Source organism: Hyperolius riggenbachi, chromosome 1, assembly GCF_040937935.1.
Source record: "Hyperolius riggenbachi isolate aHypRig1 chromosome 1, aHypRig1.pri, whole genome shotgun sequence".
Taxonomy (NCBI): Eukaryota; Metazoa; Chordata; class Amphibia; order Anura; family Hyperoliidae; genus Hyperolius; species Hyperolius riggenbachi.
The window spans coordinates 445,262,157-445,290,068 of NC_090646.1; the positions used below are offsets into that span (position 1 = coordinate 445,262,157).

Sequence of the window (27,912 nt, forward strand, 5' to 3'; positions counted from 1 at the left end):
TTTTCTCCCCCAAAAATGAAAAAAAGAAAAAGTCACTGCGTCTTATATGCCAAAAACAGGGAGGTCCCCGACTTACAAACCCCACCGTAATGTCAGTGACTCCCTGTATTTTCTCCATGTCTCCTCTGCTCCCCCTTGTGTTCTCCTCTGCTTCCCCTAAATAAATGCAAGCAGCGGCAGCACAGCTCACCTAATCCATCAGCTCCAGTGGTGATCAGAGACCTCTCCTATCTTCTACTGATCCCCTAGTGCCACTTCTGCTGATCGCGTCATCAGCAGAAGCCAGCACTAGGGGAGCAGTGAATGAGAGGAAAGGTCTCTGATTGCAGTGGGCTCCAAAGGTTTAGGTGAGCTGGGATGCCACTGATTGCATTTATTCAGGGGTAGAAAAGGAGACATGGGGGATAGAAGGGGACACAGGAAGAAACATGAGGTACAAGGGGACGCAACAATTGGGAGATAATTGCGTCCGCCTTGTAACATATAACATCTACAAGATGCTGCTGGACCATGGACGCACCAGGATTAGTATATTTTTTCCCCTGGCTTTTGTCCTCTAATCCTAGGTGCGTCTAATAATCCGGAGCGTCTTATGTGCTGAAAAATACAGTACTACATAATGAGTATATTTAGCATTGCTTTTCTCTCCTACTACTGTACATAAATACAATCCTGTTGACTCTGGGTCAACATGACTAAACTGGACTACTTCTCCAAACCTCGCTACATACAGGATCATACAAATACATACCTTGCAATGGAGAGAGGCTAATACTATTAAACAGCTTGCTGTAAATTTGATTAATGATTACCAGAATGTGCAATTAATGGCTATAAGTGTGCTACAAACCAGCAAGTTTGATTGCATTTTCTGGCTCACAGGTGTAATGAGAGTGTTATGCATTTCGCCACCCACTTTCCTGAAGTTATTTCTTGTGAGAAAAGTGATCACATGCAATTCTGTTTGAAGAAGGCAAAGGGAATTAAGTACTTACGTAATTTTTCAATGCTGCAACTATTCTACATACATACTACATGCTTTTATAACGCGAATGTTTAAGATATGCTTCACAAGTGCTGTGGCATGTTTTGATGCATTCATAGCATATAACAGACTATGCACACCAGTGTAATAGTATGTATATTAGCTCTGTTACAGTAGCATGGATGGACTATGTTACGGGCACACCAGATCATCCTGGGCCGAAATGACATTTTCTGTTTGCCTCTAGAGTGTTCAGTTTCCCCCTTCCCCCCACCCAATTGTTGTCCTTGGTGTCCCCTTCAGTGAATTGGCAGGGCTGAGGACTGTCCTCCAACAGCTTTTATCTCTCTACAGGCACATCAAGTTAATACTCCATGATACTGAAAGTGGTACAGGACTTTCAAATCACATTGTGCCACAGATTTTTTTTTCATTAGAGCAGGCAATACAGGCAGAACTGCTGCTTGCCTCAGAAGTTTCTTGTTTCAGATTGCAGTGCAGGAGGGCACATAAAATAGCTGGTAAAGGGACTCCTATCCAAATACTTTATGAATTGGTGTGCATGGTCATTGGCTGTATAAGTGTAAAAACTTGGATGTGTTGGTGTCGGCTAGTGATCCTTACACTGAGTTCAAAGCATTCAAGAGCAAACTGCGAACCCAGCACAATGGACCAGCCTTGAGAAATACAAGCAAACTGCAATTCTTAAATGTATTTTTTATGTTGACTGCTCCATTAAATCTCATTCCAAATGCAAGCCCTACCATTCAGAGTGCATTTATCAGTGAATCGAAGAGCTCCTCCACTGAACTAGGACAGTACACAGGACTAGAAGACATCTTGGCTTGGATTTGGCTTTTTAGAATGGTGACTTTCCTATACTGTCAGCTGCTGTGACTGCCTCAGCCGATGGCTGCAAAGGCTGCACTGATTAGTATGCAAAAGCTCACACAGACCCTGTGTTATAATTCTTTGTTGATTATGTTGTTAGTATGATTAGCTTTCCTTTAACAAAGAGCTCATGCTTCTCTCAGTATGTGGGATGGCTGCACTCTCAAACAAAACAATACAAAGCCATAGAACCATGCCACAGATTCACATTCCTGCATACTGTTGTATAAACACTTTAGTGGGGATCTGATTGGTTGCTGTCAGTTACTGCAGTTGGCACTTTTGTTAAATGACTGTTAGTGACTGTTTTCACTAGCTTTTGCCAAGGATTTAGGTCAGATGTATAAACATAGCGGGAATATTTGACCATTATCTTTTAATTTATCAAGGCATGACAAGAAAAATACGGTATGTTTTCTTTACGAAGTGAGATTTTACAGACACACTATATATTTTCTTGGTACAAGAGTATATTTCTTGTATAGAACAGTTGATTTGTGTTATATTTTTGTGTGTAATAATCCTATTTACTCATACAACTAGAAAACTTTTTTGTAGAACACACCAGTTTCCTAGTAGTAATGCAGGTTTCAGCAGAATCTGAGTCACATAACTGGCACAGGCATGCAGTCAGCACAAACAGGGCGCACATGCGCTGGGTCAGTGACTCAGATGGTACTAGAAGCAGATGGTCTGTCAATTCGGCCATATAGAAAGTAGAAATAGCATTGTTACAATCAGTGTTGCAGAACTTGCGGAGAAGCATGTGATCAGTATTAGAAAGCTCTGATTTGCTAATCAAAATCATGTGCAAAGCGGGAAAGTGTCACAGCAAATCATAGCCTTACAAATAATCACATGCTTTACCTTGAGTTCTGCTACACCTCAGTAGCTCCTAGATACCACTTGTACTTCACAGTTCAGGTTTCCTTGAAATAACATCTCCATGTAAGTGGACCTACAGGGTATAGGCCACATCTGTGAAATTGGCATCTACCAACTGCTTCTCATCACCCACAGTTTTAAAGGGCCCTTCCTCTCTCTTTGTGTCTCCGATGTGAGCACTCCTGGCACACACAGACAGCCAGGCCCACAGGTTCTTCCGTAAAGAGCCTGAGCATCAATTGGATGAGTTGGAGCAGTATAAGGCTCAACACACACCATACAATCTTGGTTGTTCAATCTTACCACTTTCATGTAGTATAAGGCTACTTACACACTAAGACGTTACAGGCGCATGTTAGTGCAGCCTGTAACGCTCCCCCAACGCACAGCAATGTAACACAAGTGGGCTGTTCACACTGCCCACATTGCATTACATGTAACGCTGCACGTTCTTCAGGAGGTGCAGCATGCTACGGCGTTACAGCGGCTTAAGCCGCGTTAGACTGTTTGCACATGCTCAGTCATGTTGGGGAGGAGCGGAGAGCGGCCAGGCACATGGCTAATTAATATTCACTGCACGTTGTGACGTGCAGTGTTTACTTCCTGATGCGGCCGCTCTGTGCGGCGATTGGCCGGCGGGACCACGTGATGCCGCATGCGTCCAAGAGTACGCATCACGGCAGCCAGAGTGAGCTGCACAACACGGCTCACTCTGACGTCCACATCGAAGAGCACCAGGCCTTGCGTTAGGTGCACGTTATGCGATCTTAACGTAGCACCTAACGCAACGTCTTGGTGTGCAAGTAGCCTTAGAGTTTATCCAATCAATCATTCAAGGTAGTTTCAATCTGTTGGCCCTTATACTACATAGATTTGATGAATCTGTACAACCAAGATTGTATGGTGTGTGTTGAGCTTAATCACTTAAGGACCAGGGGTGGTTTGCCTGATCTGTGCTGCGTGGACTCTCCAGCCCGCAGCACAGATCAGGATAGAGCCAGGGCGATCAGACTTACCCCCTTTTTTCCCCACTAGGGTGATGTCCTCCTGGGGGGGTCTGATTGCCGCCGGCTTGCTGCGCTTTGCGGGGGGGGCTCTTCAAAGCCCCCCTCCGCAGCGTTTTCGGCGCTCCATCCCTCTCCCTCCCCCTGTGAGCTGCGCAGGACAGATATCCGTCCTGCGCATTGTAGGATAGCCCTCAGCCTATCATATGCCGGCGATCCCCGGCCAATCAGAGGCCGGGGATCACCGCTCTGCCTTACGGCGCTGCTGCGCAGCAGCGCCGTATGATGTAAACAGCGGTGATTTCTTCCCCGCGTGTTTACATTTTGCCGGCGAGCCGCGATCGGCGGCTCTCTGGCTGTTCACGGAGACACCCTCCGTGAACTGACATGGAAAGGCCGTTTCCATAGTAACCCACTTAAGACCTGCTGACGCCTATGGGCGTTAGCTGGTCGTTAAGTGGTCAAGGTGTGTGTGTGTGTGTGGGGGGGGGGGGGGGGGGGGGGGTCGTGTGGAAAGGGGATGGAGCCTTCTTAGCACTTGAGGCTCTTTGATTGCCATGTGGCACAGACAACTGAATGCAGATGGATCCATAGGGATAAATCGCTTCAGTATGAGGTTTGTTTGCGGAGACTTAGGGCCCTTTTCCGCTAAATCGCTAGTGATTTTTAAATCGCTAGGGTTGTTACTTTATCATAGAAATCATGAGACGTATTTTCCACTATAGTGATTCAATTTGTAAATCGCAATCGCTTTCTGGTGCGATTTTAAGATGGATAATGCAATGTAAATGAAAAATCGCAATCACTGGCGTTTGTGATTGCTAGTGCTAATGGAAAAGGGCCCTCACCTTGTATCATTGTACCAAGTAAGCAGGATTAGTATAGGTGCACTTACAGTACTGCATTTTGTTCTATTTGTATCCCCTTTAGTTTTATGCTGCTTGGGAAAATTTGTATTGAGTCTTCATTGTTCCACAGATCTGAAAGAAGCTTGGAAAAGCTCAACCCCTCAAAAGCAACTGTCCAACTCCTCTCTGTGCTGCTGAGATATGACCTCTTTGTGGCTAGCATTGCAATGCAGTAGTTTGTCTTTAAAAGACTGAGTTGTAGCTTCAGCATTGACCACAATGAATTAAGGTAGCTATGCACATCGATTTTACTGTCTCTCCCAGCAGATGCGATCACTCTGTTAAAATATGCCAGAAATCGATCACTCCAACACATCTGATCAATCATTTTGACCTAAAATTGATTGAAACTATCAGACAGGATGGAATAATATTTGTCGATGGGGTAGTGCAGGAGCAGTGGTCAATCAACGAGCCGTAGTGTTTCATTGCATCGATGTTCAATACATTTCTTACTGAAAATGTATTGAAAATAAATGAGCTGTGTATGTTAGGAATCTATCCCTCTGTGATCAGATAGGAGAAGCAATGTGTTCCATGTCCAGTAAAACTACACTTAACCCTACAGGAATTGAAGATACAGGACTCAGCTAGGTATTTTAAAAGTGTGTGTGTGTGTATGTATATATATATATATATATATATATATATATATATATATATTCTTTGTAACAAAATACTCAATTGCAGCACAAAAACATGCATTACTAATTAATACAAATTTACTGCATTTAAAAATGAGTATAAGCCTCCGGTGATCATTTTATTTACGCCTGTTAGAATGTACCAGTTGTAGCTAGAGATGCCAATCAAGCATTTTAACCATTTGAGGACCACAGGCTGAACACCCCCCCCCCCCGCCCCCCCCCCCCCCAGTGACCATGGCCATTTTTTTTTTACAATTCAAGCCACTGCAGCTTTAACAGCTCGCTGCAGGGACATACAGCTCGGCACCCAAATAAATCTTGACTCCTTTTCTAGCCACCAAAAGAGCTTTCTGTTGGTGGCATCTGATTTGCTCCTGCAATGCTTTCTTTTTTTTAAATTAATTTAAATGTTATTTATTTTACAATTAAATGTCTTATTTTTCACCAACTGAGAGCCAATCAGCGTGATTGTCTCTCATAGCCTAGGAGAGCCTATTAGAGTGATCTGTTTGTGAAGCTCTCCTGGGGACAGCTCAGTGACAGAGCTGTCCCCCCAGCGCTGCACTAGATCGCAGCGCTGTACAGGTTTTGGCCTTTTAAAATTTTTTACAGCCTGCCAGCCGCGATCGCAGGTTGTTTACAAACTCGGTGGGGATGCGCGATTCCTGCTAATCTCCGCCCCAGGACTTGACGTCGATTGCCGTTAGGCAGTCCGGGGAAGCCACCTTCCCGACTCCCCAGGAAGGGGTTCATTTATTAGGCCCCGTTCACACTTGCGTTTTGCCATGCAAACGGACCGGATCCTGATTGGATCAGGACCTGATCCGGATCCGGTCCGTTTGCATCAGGCATGCATCAGGCTGCCATCCGGATCCGTGGGCAAAAAATAGCGAAATTTTAAGAAAAAAATGTTGGGGCCAGCAGAATGTGCACCTGTAGAATCAGGTTCCTCCGCTGTAGGCCTCACCTCCACCTCCGACATTCTGCCAAACAGCTCCAGCACGTCTGTCACTGCTGCTCCACTCCAGACATGCTTGGCCCATGTGTCCCCATCCGAAATGGCCGCTTGGATACGCATAGGAAGTGGGGTAGAACGTCAGGGTTTTGTAGGCAGTGTGTTCTGTGCCTTCCATTTCCCATTGGTTTCTGTGTTCCGGATGGTGCTGTCAGGCTCAGGTCCGGCTCCGGTCCGGGTGCGTGGGCCAGAGATCCGGACCCAAAAAATAGCGCATGTTGGAAAAGAGTTCGGATCCGATCCGGCTCCGGTACGTACGGAACGGACGCGTGTGAACGTCCGCATAGACTTTACATTGCTATGCGGAACGTACGTTCCGTTTGTACAGTATGCGGTCCGGATCAGATCCGGAAAATCCGGATAGCGAACGCTAATGTGAACCGGGCCTCAGTCAAATTTACTAATACCGAAAGTAAGCCTGGTACAGACACAGCTTTGTTACCTGAAATGATCTTTGCAGCGCTTATGTCCCTCTCTGTTCCAGGACCCACTGCATGGGATTTGTATGTTCTCTCTGTGTTTGCACATCTTTCACTTGGATTTCTTCCACATCTCCCCAAAAAAACTGATAAGTTAATTGGCTGCCCCGTAAACGACCTAAGGTCATGATAGGGACATTAAACTGATTAAACTGTGTGTTCCTCTGAAGGACAGTTAGTGACATGACTACGGTATATGTAAAGTGCCGTGTCACTGCTATATAAATACAAAATAATAATAAGTTCCCATGCAGAGTGACATCAGGCAATGTGTTCTGCCCTGGCAGGTCACAGAAGACACCAATGCTAATGCCTAGCACACACGTTTTTCAATCGATTTTCCGATCAGAAAAAAGATTGGAAATCAGATCGGTCCTGTCGGAAATAATCTATTTGCCCGTAAATTTTATGGAAAATTGCATTGTGTGCACTAGGCCTAAGGTTTCTGTCTGTGTAATAAGAATACTTTTTTATTCTGCATAATAAAGAGTTTAAATATCTAATAACTACGATTCTTAACTGATAGCACAGCTCAACAGATGCAAACAACCACATTGGGCCAAGGAAATTCTGAAATGTGTACATCCTTGCTAGCAGTGTTAAAAGCAGATTCTATAGTTATTTTGCTTTTTATGGTTGGTTCGGTCTATTTTTTCTTACTTCTCCCCATTATGAAAGTATGTAATTTTCCAGAGCAGGTTGATGATTTTTGTATTCCCAAATCTAACATTTTGCATTGAAAACGTCCAAAAAGCAAGAAAAGGAAAACAAACACCGTTATACATTGTCCATAAGAAGACAAGGGGGAAAATGGTTGCGATGTTGTTAGGAGATGACTGCAGCAGTAAGTTGAGCGGATGTAGAAGAGCCTTGCACAGAAATCCTGTCCAAACCGGCTTCTACTGACTGCTGCTGTGTGCTGTGCCAGGAGCCCCCCTCCCACCGCTCCCCCCACAGCACAGCTGAACAGCCTGTCCCTGCTGGAGCAACACAGAGACACAGCAACGGTCACCTATCACTGTTATCACACGGCCATGGCTACCTAGGTGAAGCGCTTACATGACGTCATTACATTCTTTACTTTCTTTCCAAGCTTGATATTAATTATGTTAGGTGCTCAATCCCCTAGAAAGATAGAAAGAATGTTGGATACAAGCTCCAACTTTCATGCTGTTTTAGTGCAAGCTGCTAAACAGCTTATTGTTTCTACATAAACCATATGATACAGTAGTTAATTAATATTGCCTACCTAGCTTCACATCAATCGGTACGATCGATACAATTTGCTATTATGTTGTAGAAGGGTCTTTTCTGGATACAATTACACCTTCATGTGGAATATGTTGACGCTTTACAAATCAATAATAATGCAATGCAGTCCTGGTATTACTAGTGATCGGGCAGAAGAAATCTGAGGGTCTGTAGCATGATTGCACGGTGGTGGGGGCACAAGCCTCATGCCAGGGAATGATCATCCATAATATAGAACACACACATCACTTGTTACAGAATAACTCCCCTACCCGAAGCATGCTCAGCACAATCCCTGCAGTGCAGACGTTTCCGCTTTCTGAGCCTTTCTATGCCGTGACGTCTGCAGGAGGAGGGGCTCGCAGCCAGCTAATGTGGAAAAACAACCCTGAACAACAGCACTGATGCTGGAGAGACTAGCAGAAAGCCAGCAAAGCAAGATGATGTTCCATGCACTGCTCCTGATCCTGGGCTGCCAGCTCATCTGCGGGACCCCAGGTACCCCTTCATATGCCTTATTATATATCTAGTCATTAGCAAGCACATCTCATTCATGGATGTGGATATTGCATGCATTTTAGTGTTTAAGACTGATAAAGAGATACAGATACAGTATATGCTGTGCAAGTGAAAAGTGTAGCACTGTGCAGTAATGCACACTAAGGTAGGAGGATACTTGTCCCTTGCAATATATAATGCTATTGATAGTGTAGTGCAGTACCCCAATATTCATGCATACATGTGAAAACACCAACTCTTCTGCACATCATTACAGAGCCTGATCAGGATAATGCATGTGCAAAGATAAGGGAAAACGGCTCAATAACGTCGGTTTTTAGTTTTAAATCACTTTTCTATGATGTATTTATCGAGTTTTAGTGCGTTTGCGGGGTGCACAAAGCCCTTACAGTTTAACCCTTTCTTTGCTGCAGTGCATCCACGGTCACATGACCTTGTTTTTCTGAGCTGAGTTCTGGGGCGGAGAGAACATTTGGCCTCCTCCCATGCCAGAATAGAGAAAGGATTGGGTGAGCTTGTCGTTGAGCTTTTCTTCACTTTCTATTGGAGGAAAAGTTAAAAGCTTTTGCCTCGGCCCATGCTACATGGGGATTTTAAATAACATATGGCACACCTAACCGCACGTTTCCTGCACCTGTGGCATTTAACTGTATACACTGTACTTGCATGAGAATCCTATTCTAAAATTTTAACAAAGGAATAAGTTTAGCACTGAACTAAGACGTTTATAGTCTGATTTGTCTCCATTTTATCAGGTCTTAACTCTATCTGTTGTGCAGAGTCTAGCTATTGATATAAATTCCACAAATAGTCTGTTCACTGTAACAAGCATCAAACAGTTTTTATTTCTTCCATATACCCTAAATTTCAGTTACTATATAAATGTATAATAATTTGGTACACAGCAAAAATTTGCAAGAAAGTGTTTAGCTTTTATTTTAAAACTATAGCGGCTGAAAACTAAAAATGTTCTTTTCCCCTTATCCTCATTAAAATGCATATAAAATTAAATAAAATCTTAGAAGATATAACCCCAAAAAAGCCCAGTTTGTGGAAAAAAAAATCCCCGAAAGAATGGGAGGAGCTCTGAAATGTGACAATTGCTCTGGTCCATAACGGAAAAACCCCTTATGGTACCCATACATGTAGCTTTTTTTCGCGATTGATCGACCAATAGTTCTCTCTCTGAATCTGATTAGAGAGATATGTTGGCTACCATAAGCTGCAGGCTGATTCCTGGTCGATTTGTCGGCATGAAACTTTTCAGCAATCAGCCTTGTGATGTACTCGGCTGCTGTCCCCCCTTATGTACCCACCCACCCAGGCACATGGCTTGAGATTTTCCAGCATGTCCAAACAATCCATGACCAATTTTGGGCCAAAATTGGTCGCATCATTGATCGGTCATGTGATTATCATCCAATTTTATAATTATCGAATCAGATGGTCGTTTGACTGCTAAATCTACAAATGTATGTCCATCTTTAAGGCTGCCATACACTGGGCGATTGCCACCAGATAGCTTCCTCTGATCGAATCTGATCAAAGAGGGATCTATTGGCTGCCTACACTGCAAACAAATTTTGAATCGATTTCACTATGAAACCGATTCACAATCTGTGGAGCTGCTGCTGTGTGTAAGTGTATGGGCCCTTTAAGTGGTGAAAGAGAAGTCCTCATTGTTTTGCAGTTGTAGTGCAAGTCTCTTTGTCCTCGGCCAGGCAGACCTGCTGCACAGGATGTAACAACAACAACAAAAGAGCATAGGAGGGAGGAGGCACACAGAAGGAGAAATACATCTCTTTATCTATTGCTAGACATATAAGAACTAATTCAGCTTCAACAAAAACACTAGAGGACCTGAAAAACATTTGCAAAATGTTCAGCAAAGCTTTCAACATTTTAGAAAATGTGAATGTTGCCAGTGCCACTGTGCACCATGTTTCAGGATTGTCACAGTATCTGTTCCTACACAACAGGGGTGGAAATACCCAAACCCACAGATTACAGATAAGGGCTCACCCTGACTTCACTACCATGCCTATGGAAGTCCTCAGAAGGATTACCTTCACTGCTTTGATCATTATATTGACCGTGAATATATAGTGTGCTCAACTACGTGCACATCATTTTTGCATTATTAGGTGCTGAGTTACAGCTATTGCTGTATATAAAGGACCAAAACTGTTCCTATGTCAGCACAGGCAGGATCGTTAAAAAGATAAACATTTAGCTTTGTCACATTAAGTTTGCTTATTTTGATGTCCCTGCAAATTGGAAAAAAACAACTGAATGCTATTCTCTACCCAGGAGCTGCTGTACCACCTCTTTGCACTCCCTGTTGACCATCTACAGGTGGCTATGCACTATAAGACACTCACAGTCTAGCACACGATTGAGATTTTAGGTCTTTCATTTACAAACTTGCCCCCTCTATGCACACATTCTGCGCAGGTTACAGGGGTGTCCTCTTTTTAGATGTCCTATTTTCACCACTGCATCAAATGATCCATGTAATGGCCTAAACTATTCCATAAAGTGCCAAAGCATTGCTATCATTTCTGACCTATGCAGAATTAGGAATCAGGTTCATCTTGCTGACACCCCAGGATGAAGCAGGATTAAGTAAAATGTTATGCAAATGTATGCAGCTTGAAAATAAACCAACTCCCACTTCAACTTTATTTCATTGGTCTGTTTTCAAGATGCATTAATTTGCATTAAGAATTTACATAACCTTGCTTCAACTTGGAATTATTGGCATCTAATTGACCATTCCAATTCAGAAAGCCTTTTTCAAGGAACATTGAGTTTGCTACATTGTATATTGAGCACTTTGAGATAGGGGTCCTTAAGGGCCCTTTTCCACTAGAGCGATTGTGATTGCTGAATCGCAAATCGCTATTGATTTTTAAATCGCTAGAGTTGTTACTTTAACATAGAAATCACGAGAGGTATTTTCCACTACAGTGATTCGATTTGGAAATCGCTAATCGCAAATCGCAATAGCTTGCTGGAGTGATTTTTACAATGATAATGCAATGCAAATGAAAATCACAAATCGCAATCGCATAACAGAATTAATGAAAAATCGCAATCGCTGGCGTTTGTGATTTGTGATTGCGATTGCTAGTGGAAAAGGGCCCTTAAGCTCTAAACTGCTGGTGATTGTGAGTAAAGATTTTGTCCTGCTTTGAAATGAACCAGAACTTGAAACAGAAATGTTCAGATTTTAAGGGCTAAATGCTAATTACTTGACAACTTGTTGCTTAATGCCTGGTACACACAGTGCAATTTTCCCATCAGATCGATGGGCCGATCGATCATTTCTGACATGTCTGATCTGCTCCCGATTAAGAAATTAATAGATGTTGTACAGTACTGATCTGAAAATTGATCGAGATCAGAATTTATCGATTGACCCATTGATCTAACTGAAAAATTGTATCAGCCTTTAAAGAGTCTTCACTAGAGCACTTGCACTTTGTCACTTTAGAATTTCAGTTAATGGGAGGAATCTATTTTGGTAATTTCTCTTGTATGGATCATTAGGTGCACAGGAAGGATTAGCACCCCTTGGAGGCCTGCTACACTATAGATAATGGCTGTATACTGCAGCATCTACAACTTGGCTACAGAAGAAGATAAGATATATTTATCACACCTGTCACTCTGAAGTCTTTACAGGCATGCCACCCCCATCTTTTTCTAAATAGGGGTGACGTGACAGGCAATCAGATGTAGCAGAATTCGGCCAATTGCATTGTCTCCAGCTTCTCCACCCTCTCTCCTAACCATAGGACAGTATTGCCACTTGGCTGAGCCAATTGTGCACAAACGGTGATAGGCTGCTGGCAGAGCATAAGCTGAAACAGAAATCTCCTTGTCTGTACAAGGCTTGACAAGAAGGCAGCAGGAGATATACACATTCAGATTTGCTGGCAGGGTGTGCCACTTGCTTCTTAAGCTTAAAGGTTGAGTGAGCTTGTTGTTTTTCATTTATCCTTAAACACACATGGTTACATGATTTTTTTTCCCTCAATAACTTATTGTTACACCTGCGTAAGTGAGAAATTTCTCAGGGCTATATTCACAGTACGGTTAAAAAAAAAAGTTATGTCTCCTTGAGCATTTGTGAATAACATGAGTTCTGGAGTCTGTTCTTTGTTCAGCCTGTCACATATACTGACATACTGTACATGAAGTACACACAATGGTAAGCAACGTATAATGCTGACTATACTGCTTCTTTGGCTTACAGCTCCAACAAATGACATACCAAAGTCTGACGAAATAACAGCAGAACCATCACACAGGCCGGAGGAGTCAACACCTCTCTACAGTGAGCCATTCCAACCTCCAGAGAAACTCAACATTGCACAGCCTGTCATCAGCATCAGCGAGAGAGTCCAGGTCAAACCCCGGGAAAAGAAGGATCTGGGTACATTAGGTAAATCAGAAATACTTTCCCCATTTTTTTTGTAGCACGTGTGCTTCTTTTATTTGCAAAAATAAAGAGCAATGCAATCACTTCAAAGCAATAATAAAAAAACAAAAAACCTACACTGATTTTCATTAGATTCAATGCTTTTACCAACCTAACATTTTATCATGTCAAAATCTTTAATTTATGCCTGCCTAAAAGACATCCAATGTGATATGAGATAGATATTTGTACATACTGTGCCAAGCACACACCAAAAAAAAACTGTGCTGCGTTCTTTTTTTTTTTTTCTTTACCTGAAAGAGTTAAGCATTAGGTATGAAAGTGACAGCTTTTGTCTGGGTTGGGACTGGGTTGGACTATGGCATAATAAGTATAAACTAAAACTGTGGGATGTCTTAAACAGCCATTTTTAGGAGGAAGAGAATAGATACTATTGTTTATCTCATCCGTTTGTTTTCACCTCGGATGTCCTTTAAGCCACTGCATAGATGTCCTATTTGTTTTGGGAGTGTCCGTTTATTGTAATCACTTTACCAGTCCTGTGTGAGAAAGTGAGAACATGAGGTTCCTGGCATGACTTGCAGATCTGCATAAGATTTCATAACATCAGTAAGCAGATCATGCCAGGTGACTTGGTGAACTTTACTTACCTCTCTAGGCAGGTTATAATTCATGCTGTAACATAGGACCATTCTGTAATATCAGACAGTGTATGGTTTACCATACACTGTTGTCAGATACACTGACAGGCCCTTAACGGTACAAGTATAACAATAAAAAAGATACTTTTATTAAGTGTAAAAAACAATATTTGTACAGGACTCTACTCTATAGAGTTGTCACTGTACTATAGGAAAACAAACAAATCACTGTTAATCCACTGAGTCAAATGAACTCAGGTCACTTGGGGTTGCAAAGGAGGTCTTTGCCTATCCCCCACTGCTCACAAATGTATTTGAGCGTGGTGTGGCTGTTCCCTCGCAAATCCCCGATCGGACTGAGTATGGACCGTTTGGGCCATCAAAGATCCAATGTGACCCACTAGTCTGTAGCTGTGTCAGTACACATTAGAAAGACCCATATCAACGGTAACAGTGATATAGAGGGGGTTCTCAGACAGGACAGTGAAGCTTATAAAGTGCTCATAATATATACAGTGCAGCCTAACCCTCGACCGGTTTCACCCTTATGGTTTCATCAGGAGGTGACAGTAGTGCAAACACACATATTTACAATATATACAAGTACTCCCCCCACCACTGTACACAGATAGAGTAACACCCCAAAAAAGCCCAAGTCAGAGCTGGCTGCACTGTATATATTATGATTATATATTATTTTCCTATAGTACAGTGACAACTCTATAGAGTAGAGTCCTGTACAAATATTGTTTTTTACACTTAATAAAAGTATCTTTTATTGTTATTATACTTGTACCGTTAAGGGCCTGTCAGTGTATCTGACAACAGTGTATGGTATCAGTTTCCTGGGTACCCCTTCGGAAAGTGTATATTATAGTGTATGGTTTACCATGGTTTTAAACAAACTGGAATAGAAAATACATAGCTGCAAATTAGCTTGAGTAGCATACATAGTTGGTTTCCCCCTTTTTACAAACTGTGGTGTTACACTCAAGTATAAACATTTTTCAAATCATCCCCCAGTAATCAATCGTCCAGTAAGGCAGAGTTTGAAAAGAGAACAATAAACAGGTTTCAGTATAAATCCTTGTCATAGCACGGTTTCGTGTTTGTCTGCTATAAGTGGGAGATAGTAGGAATTACTGGAGGGCCAGGGTGGTGCATTGTATAAATAGTAGCTGTCCAGAGATATTAGTGTGGAACAAAAGCTGTAACCAGAATTATCAGTGAAAATTAGCCTGGACCTCTGTGCTGCTCCCCATGTGACTTCATGCACATGCTGCTCCGTCAATGGGGCGCTGAGCTGTTCCACAAGTGTGCAATCTAGTCATCCATCTGAAAGAGGCCTTAGTGCAATTACCACTGATTAATCTTATGGTACTTGTGCTGAGTTACACTAATTTGTATTAATTCATTTCACAGGTTATGTCCTTGGCATCATAATGGTGGTGATAATTATAGCTATTGGCAGTGGCATTGTGGTTGGATACATATACAAGAGGTAAGTAATCTGCTGCAAGTAGCCTTACCTGAAATTTGACTTAAAAGTTAAAGGAAAGTTAGGGTTTATTTGCATGTAACTTAGCCTTACCTAAAATTTGGCTTAAAGAGCAACTATTAGCCTGGAATGCCTGGAAAAAAACCATATGCAAGTGGATAATTACTTGCTCTACTTACATAGCAGATGTATTGTACTGTCCACGTCTTGATTTCAGAGAATTTAAAATAGTAAATGAAGAGAATTCTGTTTGTGGCAGGGGCCATCTTGGGTCCCAGAGGCTGAAACTTTCCCCCCTCCGCATCTCCTCTCCGCACTATTACAGAGCACAGCGGGGAGGAATAAAGAGTGCACACAGACTCCCCTACTAATGGTTTCAAGCATAGTGCAGAGGTTATAGACGGGATCTCCAGCGCCTGGAACCATTAGTAGGGCGAGTCTGTGCACACTGCCTTTATTCCTCCCCGCTGTGTGGAGGTGTGGACAGGGAGAACTGGAGGGGTAGAGGTTTCAGCCAATGAGGCTGAGTTAATATGCACTGCAACTTCCCTTCTGTGACCGTCCGTACGATATAAGAGCCTGGGGGCATGGGAAAAGAATTTCCTGGGGGCAAAAAGTAAGATTGATTTTAAGCTTTTGAATTGCCTGGATAGCATCAATTTTCCATATTTAACAACTACTAATAGAGAACTGTTTTTGGATTTTATGCCTAACAGTTACTCTTTAAAGTGGGGGTGTCACCATAAAAATCAAATTTCAACAGCAACTGGTCTGAGTGTATTAAGTGATAAAGATGCTAATCCTGCATTCAAAAAACTTTTTCTGCTGTTATGATTTGGAGTTATCACATACTTTAGGAGCACTGGCCCTTTGCCAAACAGTTGCATGCTGGGGGTTATTTTTATCTATAATATATTCCTCCTCTTCCCTTTATTTCCCTGCCAGCTGCTTATCTGAAACATGATCCCCTGTTCACTTGTGTTTACAAGCAAGACTGAGGTGACTCAGTTATTGGAGGAGAAAAGAAAAAAAGTAAAGGGCAGAAATGACATCAGGGCTTAGCCTAAACTGTGGGCAAAAGACATGGCCCCCACCAGGAACAGAATTCTCTTCATTTACTATATAAAAATTCACTGAACTCAAAATGTGGACAGTAAGTAGATAAAGTATTTATCTACTTATGTGTTTTTCCCCCTGGCATAGTATGGCTAATCCTAGGAAAGTTAGGGTTTATTTGCGTGTAATAGAAGAAAAAGAAAAAAAAATATCGACTGATACGGAGTTCACTTTTTGCAAAAATAAAAATAGAATATTGCCACTGCATTCATTCATCAGTCCAGAATTATTTGGGCCACATCAAGCTGCCCGCATGCCCTCTCCCCTCAGACAGGCACCACAGTGACAGTGCACTTAGTAGGGGAGGGCGGTGGAATATTATTGGCTGCAGCCAAAAGTGGGTGGAGTTCTGAATAACCAGGAGGGGCAGTACAACAGGCAGCTGTGAGTGACTGAACTAATGCAGCAGGCTCTTCCTTTGTTTTGCAAACAATAACATTTTTAAAGGGAACTAGAGATGGGGGCATGAAAAAGATGTTATACATACCTGGGGTTTCCTCCAGCCCCATATGCTCTGATCAATCCCACGCCGCCGTCCTCCGCTGCCTGCATCTACGAGAACCAGGTCCCATCACTGACGTCATCTGAGACAGCTACGCAGAAGTGCGCCCTCTACGTATCTCTCCAGCGGCTACTGCAGAGATACGCAAACAGTGCACTTCCCTTAAAGGGAACCAGAGAGGATGAAGAAAAGATGTTATACATACCTGGGGCTTCCTCCAGCCCCATACGCCTGGAGCGCTCCCACGCCGCCGTCCTCCACTTCCTGGATCCGCCAGTACCGGGTCCCGTCATTGCCGCGAGTCGGCCGGACGCGGCCAATTCTCCGCATCACGGCGCTCCCTCCATACAGGTACGCGTGTGGCTGCTTACTGCGCAGCCGCATGCGTACGTGTATAGAGAGAGCCCCTGTGATGCGGACAATTGGCCGCGTCCGCCGGAAATGACGGGCCTGGTATCGGCGGATCCAGGAAGCGGTGGATGGCGGCGTGGGAGCGATCCAGGCTTATGGGGCTGGAAGAAGCCCCAGGTATGTATAAAATCTTTTTTCTATTTTACCTAAGCATTCCTCTCTGGTTGCCTTTAAGCTCAGACTGGCTCCGACTGACGGCAGATCGGGGTCCCGGTTCTCATAGCTGCAGCAGCGGAGGGCGGCGGCGTGGGAACGATCAGAGTGTATGGGGCGGAAGGAAGCCCCAGGTATATATAACATCTTTTTCCTGTTCATCTATGGTTCCCTTTAAGAAAGCTTTTACACTTTATAAATGTACTGTAAGTAAGTTTCTAATGAACTGTATGTCTGCATTCTCATAAAACATAGTAGGCATCATTTTCTCCATTTTCATTTTAGGGGCAAAGACATAAAGAAGCAACATGAACAAGAGATGGAGGAAAGGAGACAACAGAGGATTCATTTACCCCTGTCTGCTTTCTCGAACCCAACATGTGACATTATAGATGAGAACACAATAGAGGTGTCATCCAATCACACACCAAACACGGTTCCAGAGGGCGTGGTCCCTCTCATAGACAGTGCTGGCACTCCAGGGGCATGAGAAAATATGGTGCCCTATGTGGACACTCATGTGGATTAACAATGCTCCTCATTGTGGAAATGATGGCAGCGTTCTTCACTTCATCATATCGTGGAACAGGCCCAGGGCTCTGTGGCAGAAGAATTCTATTCATTAACCAGAGTTATCTCATTTGGAAAGGGATTATGGATTTTGATGCCACCAGTAAAGCTTAAGATCCATCTAGACTGATGTGGGCCTGTCTATTGTTTTGAAGGCCAAAAAATGATTACTATAATTGCCCCTTTAAGCTTTTGATCTTACTGTGGGGGCTGCTTGTACAATCTGAATGTTGGAATATTGCTGCCAGGGGCAGCTCTTGTTCTATTTAAGCTTTCATATCTTGCAGACTTACAACAAAAGGAGATGGAAGTCATTCTAAACAATCATGGCTGATGTTAGACCTGCAAGCTGTAAGAGCTTAATACCATGTTTCACCAGGTCACTTCACCTCCTGGATGTACAGCCAGGCTTGTCGTAACTCTTGCAGTACGTTTTCTTCCAGTAGAGTTACTCCTTAATAATGTACGTCACAATGTTTGCAAAGACCAGGGTTCTTCCTCTTTTAAGGGTGCTGCTGAGGTTTTTTTCATGGACAAAGATGGATGTATGAAATTGTATAGAAAAATGGTTTTGTTTTTTTTATTTTGTACACGAGTGTTATGTTTGTATAAATAAAGCATTTTCGGGCAGTGCCTGACAATCAGACCAATCTTGTGCGAATACAATGGAATTATTTTCAGATCTCCTCCACTATACAAGCAACAGTCACTTCACTGTGTAGCTAAAACATAAGTCTGCATTAATGTAAACAAAATAACCAGGAGAAACCAATCAGGAATCAGCTTTCATTGCTCAGCCCACATTCATTTGCATGTTGGTCCTAACAATGCAACACACAAGAAGCAACAGCATGTGGATCAGTCCCTGCAATAAACTCCACTGATTTAATACTTTTAATGTAACCTGCCCATCACTAGCTGGTTCTGTACATCAAATACTAAAGGGGTTCCAGTACCCATTTCTAATGCACAATTGGCAATAAAAAAAAAAGTGTCAATAGTGCTTACTTAAAAAAAAAAAACCCCGTAGCTGCAAATGTTATACAGGCTGCCATTTTTATTTCCTTTTAAAAAGAAAAATACTACTTTTCTGGCTGACGTGCCATTTGCCTTTAAGGCAGGGGTCTCAAACTCGCGGCCCGGGGGCCATTTGCGGCCCTCGATACAATATTTTGTGGCCCTCGCCGGCAAAAGCTTCCTTATAGTTTGCTTCAGTGCTCCCAAGTAATCCGCCGCATCCCCGCCGCTAAACGAGGGCTGCAGAACCCCCAAATCCGCCGGCATTTCCTGGAAGGGGCAGAGCTTTCAGCTTCAGCTCTGCCCCTCCTGACGTCAATCGCCGCCTCTCCTTGCCCCTCTCTGTAAAGGAAGAGTGAGAGGGGCGGGCATAGGCTGCGATGCGCCGTGATTGTGAAATCCCTTATGCGGCCCAGCCTCATCCTGACTTTGCCTCCTGCGGCCCCTCAGGTAAATTGAGTTTGAGACCCCTGCTCTAAGGGCTAGCTCACACTGCAGCCTTTTTCTGTGATTTTCAGTGCTTTGTTGATCATGGGTAATAAAGGAAGCACTGTGACAATTAAAGTATTTTCACTGCAGCGTTGCTATGTGTATGAAATCGCAATCGTGCTGCTTGCAGCATTTTTGTTCAGCCAAGCAGTATCTGACATAAGTCAGTATCGCAAACTCAGCCAGTCAGAAATATAATGTGCATTGCAAATTGATATAATTACATAATATAGTTTTCAAAAAGCAAAACTCAGGACTAAAGCTTGAAATTAGGACAGTGCTAACAGCGCATGTATCTCAGGGTAACCCATGAATATCACCATTCTTAACTTGTACAGCAAAGTGCATTCCTATAAGAATATTCTGATCTCTCTAACCTCAGTTCTATCAGTCTGTACCAGCAAAAGTGGATGGCTAAATTGAAGAGTATTTTCTAGCCCTGAATGATATGTCTTCCCCTCCTTGTTTATGCAGAATGTACAGTACAACAGTTAATAAGCAGCGCCACCTGTTAGTAAAATGAGTCGTGAAGAATCCTGCAGTCCCAAATAGTGATATGATGAATGTGCCCTTCATATAAGGGCAGACATTGCCTTGAGTCAAATCTACGCAAGATAAACACAGGTATGTCTATGCTGGATCCACACAACACTGTGCATCAAAACGTCTAATTTTTCAAGGAGTGATCGAGGGGTGGGGGTTAGGATAACACACAGAGGTATGTGGATCTAGAAATAAAAATACTTATCACTTCACTTTCTTTTAGGCTGGTTGCACACCTGAGGTTTGTAATGCAACAGAAATGAGGCTTCATATAACCCTGCACCACTGTGCGGCAACCGGGTCAGATGCATAGGCCTGCCTCTGGCCACTGACCCTGCTGGGGAGGAAGCAGGTCACTGGGGATTCCCATGGGGCCATGCATGCGCACCGCATATTGACTTGCATAGCTGCATAATCCATGCAGTAGCATGTGACGGGAAAGCATCAGGGAAGTGTACCGTGGAGCAACGCGTTGTGAAAACATGGAAGCACCCATCACAAACCACCCACAGGATTCTGGCTAATACCAATCCTGTAAATTAATGCTGTCATCTGGGACATATCTGCAGATTTGGTCTTGTGATAAGTTTTTAACCTACAAACTTGCTACAGTTCAACAACTCTGGTACAGTAGCCAAAAGAGGTACCTTACAGCCACGTAGCTAACATTATCGGCTTACATATCTCGCATGACACACGTAATGGTTTCTACCGCCAAGTCTAAACCCAGCCCTGGCAGAAGACAACAGAAAAGACTCATATTTACATATAACATTTGCCAAGCTATTCTCTCACATGCATCCTAGTCTCTGCATCAAGTACGGTGTTACCAAAAGCAGAGGAGCCGGCAGCCTTGCACTATGGGAGAATACTATGGCCATTGGATAAAAAAAGCCCAACATGGTCATTTGCCATGCGTTACCTTGAACAGGATTGGCTGCATATTAGGAGGAACACCTAAACAAGCATAGGTCTTCTGACTTTATCCTGACATAAAATATCAGACTGAGCCACAATAGTATAATGCCTGTACACAGCTGTACTGGTATGTGAGAGATATGCAAGGCCCCATCTCCGCTGCTGATCTGTAGCTTTCCTTCCATCTGGAAACCAAGTCAGGAAAATTAATATTTGTACGAACTATAAAATCCATTTTCTAGTCCAGGTCATGGAGAGCACAGCTTTGTTGTATGCGCTGCAGTCAGGTCTGAATTTACATCACAGGAGTCTGTAGGCATAAATGTCCTGGCACCCTAGACTTCGCCCTCCATCAACCTACAAACACCCGCCGAACTGCACCGCAAGTGTGCTGGCTGGCCCAGCTGTCACCTCTCCCTTCCCTTGCTCGTCATAGGTAGCTACAGGTGCCCCTTAGCAGTATGCAGCCAGAGCTATCCTCAGTATTAAGTAGCTAGAGGTGCCCCCAAGTATTAGGTAGTTAGAGGTTCCCATAACTGAAGGGAAATCTGGTCAATGGAATGCTGAGAGCTGGATGAGAAACCTCATTTACACTATGCTCGGGACTCTGCATATGTAAGGAAGGTACTTGGGGAGAGGAGTGAGCCGCTTTTCCATCAGGCGCCCGTAGGCATGCGCCTACAGTGCCTTATGGTAAATCTCGCCCCGGCTGCAGTACAGGTTAAACCTTTGTTATATGCCCTGCAGTACAGGTTACACCTTTGTTCTATGCATTGCAGTACAGATTACACCAGGGCTGTGGAGGAGGAGTCGGAGTTGGGGAAATTTTGGGCACCCAGAGTTGGAGTCTGAGGCGTGGTTTCATAAACTGAGGAGTCGGGAGATTTTTGTACAAAATCCACAGCCCTGTTAAGCATTAGACTAAGGAGTCGAGGAGTTGAAGTTGGAACCATTTTGGGTACACTGAGTTGGAGCGTGGTTTCATAAATTGAGGAGTCGGAAGATTTTTGTGCCGACTCCACAGCCCTGGATTACATCTTTGTTATATGCACTGCGCATAAAGGGTTGGACATCAGTTAATAACTCTTCAGCCATTGCTATATACGTACTGTCAGGCACAGTTTAAACACAAAGATTACATTTTGATGTAGAAACCCTTTAATGAACAATTTTCAGATACTATATAACCCTTACAATGTCATATGTACTCTAGTTTACAAACACAAGGATAGCATATCTCCTCACTACATCTTATCTTGTTTGAATATATTTCATACCTTACCTAGGAGAACCTCATGTCCAGCTGCCAATCAACTTTGTAAATACATTGTAGTGGAATTTTATACAGGTTTGAGGCCTCGTTCACAGGGGGATGTTAAGGTGCAACATTAGGCAGGCATTGCAATGCGGAACTAGCAACCGCAATGATAAGTCTATGCGACATTCACAGTGTGGTGTTAGCATTGTGGTGTTGGTGTAACATGTTGTGGTATGGTAATGCACTGCATGCAGTGAGTTACCGCTAAATGCACACGGAAGCATACTTTTCATTGTCTGTCTGCTTCACTGTACCTCACTGTGTGCGGCCGTAATGCGTGGTACGACTTTTTTGTCCTGCTGCATTGTGTTCCTGAACACAATGTCCCACTGTGAATGAGGCCTGAATCTAGCAAAACCTGTAGTGCCAGACAACATGATACACGTATCACCATCATTATATACATTAAGGATAAAAGTGCAGTACAAATGCTTAAAAAAAAAAATAATCAGAGTTGAAATTCCAGTTTTCATGCAGAAATGCAGCATCTCCCCCTAGTGGAGAACAATTGTTTTGCAGAAAGTGGCTATTAAAATCACATTATTTCTCAAGAAATGGTTCACATGCTTCTATTAGAATAAATATGTAACAGGCTTCCACTTCCTGATACTTGGCTGTATTGTGGAGTGCTTCAAGTTTTGCTGTATGTAGGGAACTGGAAAAGTGCTCATAGCAACAATGGTTAAGAGCAGAAATGGACACTACAAAACCACTTGACTTTTAAGACCTGTGGTGGTTATAAAATGTGCATGTTTGGAAGCATTAAAACCCCTGAGAAATCCTGAATCTAGCAGGGTCTAGAAATGTGCGCACTGCCTAGTGAAGAGTTTTAGAAGCTGATCCAGCACTGGAGTCAGCATTACATTTCCTACTCCCGGCCTTTTGTAGAATTCCAGCAGTCCCTGAACAGTGACAATCTGCCACCTCCAGTCCATTGATTTAACAGGCTCCTTGATGAACACTGAGAGCCTTGCAGAGAAGACAAGTCTGACCTTGAAGCATAATGGTGGCACTCTGCTCAGGCATCTAAGTCTCATTGCCGTCTGTAGAGTCTTTCCGAATCAGACCATGCTGCAACCTCAGATTATGCTCCATCATTTCTAGTTCAGAAGGTAGAGGGATTGCCAGCTCACCCAGGAACAGAGACAGAGCTGTGAGGGTATCTTGTAAATACTGGAAGTCAGGCCTACGACAATAGGAAGAAACACATTATTAGATCATTTTAATTTTTGTAGCCAGACTGAATGGTGGCTATGTCACTAGCATTCTTGCATTGCGGTGCTACAGTATCAGGTTGAAGATCTAAGCATGCTACTATGAGGCCCCTTTCACACTTGATGAATTCCATAGTGGTGGGATTGTTATACGATTGCACCGCAATGGTTCTGAAAGATTGCACTGCACGATACCGCTGTGGTGCGACCATACTGTGAGGCATACTTCCCAATTAAAGTGTGCCTCACTTACGAGTTAGACTGTACTCTTGCGTCGCCAACGACGGGACCCACCAAGCGTGTTCAATATGGTAGCCCCATAGGACCATAAGTGCTTCTGTGGTGGGATGCGTTTTTGTGCGACACGATGGCCCGTGGTTGGTGTGAAAAAGGGCCCTCATGCTGCAATAAAAACAGACAGTCATAATCGGGAGGTATCCAACTCCAGACTGAATTATATCCAGTTAAGCTTATACTTATTACCATAAAAAAAATATATATCAACAAGAGAGCACAGTGGGCCGCCACTCAAAGATGTTGTGAATGAACCTGCTGTGCTTAAGTATGCTGCGGCATCCCCGAGGCACGCCCCTAGAGTTCAGCCAATCATCGATGGCGAGCGTGCCCTCTGACGTCCTGTCTATGAGCGCTAATGCGACTCTATGTGCCACAGAGATGCCCTTCCTTGGTGCGCGAGCCGCCCGAGGTGCGGGAACATTTACAGGCCGAGAGGCAGAGGCAGTTGCGGCGGTAGCGCTGTTCGCCGCAGCTGCCTCGCTACCATTCATTACATCAATCATTCGAAAGCCATTTCAGACCAGTAGAAAAGGTCCACAGGAGAAAATGGAAGTAGTAAAAATGAATGGCTTCAAAATGCTTGTCATGTGCTGCTTTCTGAAATACTTCAGTATGAGCAAAGTTAAAATACCTGGCACTGTTATAATGTCCATTTGTGAACAAACCCTAATTGTATGGTCAAAACATGGCCCAAAACTATGATCAGCAGCCTTGTGGAATAAATAGCAAACCAATTCTAGCATCTTAGTCCTGTGCATTCTATGTCAGTATTCTAGGCTCCAGTAAAAGGAAATAGAGTATATATTTGGGCGTCGAGTAGTTCGTCGCAGGGCAAGCTGGATAACTGCTCTCCCTGCTGCCGATAAAGTCCCCGGTGGCATTAAATACCAAACTGTCCCAACGAATACGAAAATACGAATTGTCCCAACTCGGAGGGAGATGCAATTCGGAGTCTAGCAAATGGCGGAACCCAGAAATACCATTATGTGGGGCGCGCAGCATAGCATTGTTGCTATGATGGTGCCCAGCTTCAGCGCTTGGCGCAGCTTGCCGAAATAACCTGCTTCGGAGGAAATGTACGGAGTGCTGTTCCTTATTGGACTCAAATAGGATTAGAAAAATCAGTGCAAAAAGCTTGTGCAAAGAAAGACTCTAGGTAAAAGAAGGAAGGAGGAAAAAGAGGAAACCCTTGCAGCCTGTCACAGCTACTTTATTCTGAAGTACCTAGTTCAAAGGCGACTAATTCAAACCTTAAAGAGGAACTGTCACGAAAATCCTAAAATTTAAAACACATACAAATAAGGAGTAGGTTTCCTTCTGAGTAAAACGAGTTATCAATTACCTTTCTCCTATGTTGCTGTTACTTACAGTAAGGTAGTAGAAATCTGACAGAACCCACAGGTTTTGGGCTAGTCCATCCCTCCATAAGGGATTCTTAGCTTGACCTTTATTCTCTTTAAAGACACTCCCTGAAAATGATTTATACAAAGATGCTGACCAGCCTTCCTGCTCACCGTACACTCTTTTGGCAGTTGGACGGAGCAACTGCCATTCACTAAGTGCATTTTGAAAATAAAGAAATCCCTGTGAAACCCCCCCCCCCCCCCCATGAGGAGTTGGGCTACTCCAAAGCATGTCAGTAATATCAGATTTCACCTACCTACTGTAAGTGGCCACAACATAGAAGAAAAGTAATTTATGGCTCGTTTTATTCTGGAAGAAAAGTACTCCTTAATTGTATATGTTTACATGTATTTTACATTTTAAGATTTTCATGACAGGAGGTCCTTTAACCTCCCTGGCGGTATGGACGAGCTGAGTTCGTCCAGCAAAAACTTGCAAAAAACGTTAATGACGAGCTGAGCTCGTCCATGCCGACAGGGAGAATTCCTGTTTCTCTGCCCCGCCGGCTGCATTTTTTTCTCATCAGAAGGATTCCCCAGGATGGCTGGATGCCTGACTGCACGCTGTGGGTAGCTATCTGTGCTACCCACAGCGTGCAGAACAAGCATCCAGCCACCCTAGGGAATCCCTGGGCAGCCAGAGGGGCAGGGAATGTGCGGGGTTCCCCCCTGTATGCGGAGGCTATGTGGGCGGGGGGAACCCCCTCTGTGCGGGTGGGGGGATCTCCCTTCTATGGTGGCTGTTGTGAGTGGGGATCCCCCTCTGTGCGGGTGGTGGGATCCCCCTTCTATGGTGGCTGTTGTGGGCGGGAATCCCCCTTCTATGGTGGCTGTTGCGGGTGGCCTATTCCCCCCTCCCGATCTCCTCTCCCCCCCCCCCTCTAAGCCCGTGGAGTAAATAGTTGTACTCACCAGAGGGCTTTCTCCAGCGACGCAGCAGCAGCACTTCCTCCTCCATCTCCGAAGTCCCGGTCTCTGTACAGTTACATTACGAGGCTTGGTGACGTCACCAAGCCTCATAATGTAACTGTACAGAGACCGGGACTTCGGAGATGGAGGAGGAAGTGCTGCTGCGTCGCTGGAGAAAGCCCTCTGGTGAGTACAACTATTTACTCCACGGGCTTAGAGGGGGGGGGGGGGGGATAGATCGGGAGGGCGGAGATCGGGAGGGAGGGGGGAATAGGCCACCCGCAACAGCCACCATAGAAGGGGGATCCCCCCACCCGCACAGAGGGGGATCCCCGCCCACAACAACCACCATAGAAGGGGGATCCCCCCACCCGCACAGAGGGGGATCCCCCCGCCCACATAGCCTCCGCATACAGGGGGGAACCCCGCACATTCCCTGCCCCTCTGGCTGCCCAGGGATTCCCTAGGGTGTGCTTGTTCTGCACGCTGTGGGTAGCACAGATAGCTACCCACAACGTGCTGGGAGGGGGGGGGGGGGACCGGGAGGGGGACATCTGGCTACCTATAAATCTGGCTAAACACCTGGCTCACTATATACCTGGCTAAACACCTGGCTCGCTATACATCTGGCTACCTATACATCTGGCTAACTATACCTGGCTGCACATCTGGCTAACTATACCTGGCTGCACATCTGGCTAACTATACATCTGGCTAACTATACCTGGCTGCACATCTGGCTAACTTTACATCTGGCTAACTATAACTGGCTATACCTGGCTGCACATCTGGCTAACTATACATCTGGGTCTTATACTCACCATTGGCGTGCTGATCCCTCGTCACGTACCTCTGATAGCTTCCCCAGTGTCTTCTTCCATGTCCCTTGGCAGATTTTGCTTCTCCCTCGGCGATCACATGTCCCCCGTTGATCGGCGTATATGACACCAGGGTCACACAGCGTCATCAACATCTTGCAGAAAACACTTTTTTTTTAAAATTGAATTCAATCCAATAACCTGTATTGAATTCAATATAAAAAAAAAATTGGTTGCAAAAAAAAATGGTTGCAAATTATTGGAAATTAATTGAAACACTTTTTGCACGGAAATCCTGGGGAAACTGAACGCCAGGGTGGTTAAGTGTATCCATAAGCAAACTGGGTAAAATGTGACTTAAGGTAATATTGCCACATCAGCTCATCTCTATCCAGCAACAAACACAAATATTTAAAATGGGGTTAAAATAGCACAAACACTGGGATGACCTAATCCCTATTGGCCCCTACACCCCTACCAGTGTCATATCCCCTTCCTCTTATATATGTTGTTGGTGATGGTGTTATAGCCCTAATTTTTATAGTAAAATACCTAATAAAAGTTATATTTTAGGTATTCTATTACCATTGTCAAAGGGGCCAATAGGGATTAGGTTATCCCAGTGTTTGTGCTCCATCCAGCAGCCCCAGCTTGTATGAAACTTTTGCGGCAGTTTGGGGAGTTCATGCAGATGCGGCGTTGGCTGCTCTGATCCGGGATTTTTGGGGCATCGGTTTTATTCCATATTATCAGGATTTTTCTTGTAGCACAATCAGAGTATTTTTATTAATGTTCTTTTAGTATGAATGATACCCAGGAAAACAGACTTTGGAGTAAGAATGGCAGCTCCAGTATATCAGAAATTATTTTCTCCACCTTAACCAAAAGGGGCATAATTGGCTGCACAAACAAAACATTTATAAAATGTACCATCACTGGCATGGCGTCTGGGCAGCAGATGGGTTCATTTTATGTAATTACTTTATAGTAGACTCTTTGAGGGCTTGTTCAGACTGCAGGCGTTTTTGTTATTTTGCTTACACAATGATTCTGTATGAGATAGT

At 43.9% G+C, this 27,912-nt stretch overlaps 2 protein-coding genes and 1 long non-coding RNA gene across 3 annotated transcripts in view; 2 read left to right on the top strand and 1 right to left on the bottom strand.

Moving 5' to 3' along the window:
- Positions 1–2,200: 2,200 nt before the first annotated feature.
- Positions 2,201–27,912, top strand: part of LOC137519668 (uncharacterized) — a 29,551-nt gene continuing 3,839 nt past the window's right edge. Inside the window, exons 1-2 of the long non-coding RNA XR_011021073.1 lie at positions 2,201–2,284; positions 19,903–20,052. This is a non-coding gene — a long non-coding RNA (uncharacterized lncRNA). The remainder of the gene's footprint in view (positions 2,285–19,902; positions 20,053–27,912) is intronic.
- On the top strand, positions 8,430–18,572 carry PIK3IP1 (phosphoinositide-3-kinase interacting protein 1). The gene is made up of 4 exons (XM_068238632.1): positions 8,430–8,563; positions 12,846–13,034; positions 15,095–15,173; positions 17,638–18,572. The coding sequence occupies exons 1-4, from the start codon at positions 8,470–8,472 to the stop codon at positions 17,840–17,842; spliced, it is 567 nt and encodes a 188-aa protein (XP_068094733.1). The 5' UTR covers positions 8,430–8,469; the 3' UTR covers positions 17,843–18,572.
- The window catches only part of LIMK2 (LIM domain kinase 2), a 79,339-nt gene continuing 73,456 nt past the window's right edge, over positions 22,030–27,912 (bottom strand). Inside the window, exon 16 of the mRNA XM_068238624.1 lies at positions 22,030–23,393. Coding sequence (XP_068094725.1) covers positions 23,234–23,393 — 160 coding nt within the window. The 3' untranslated portion in view covers positions 22,030–23,233. The remainder of the gene's footprint in view (positions 23,394–27,912) is intronic.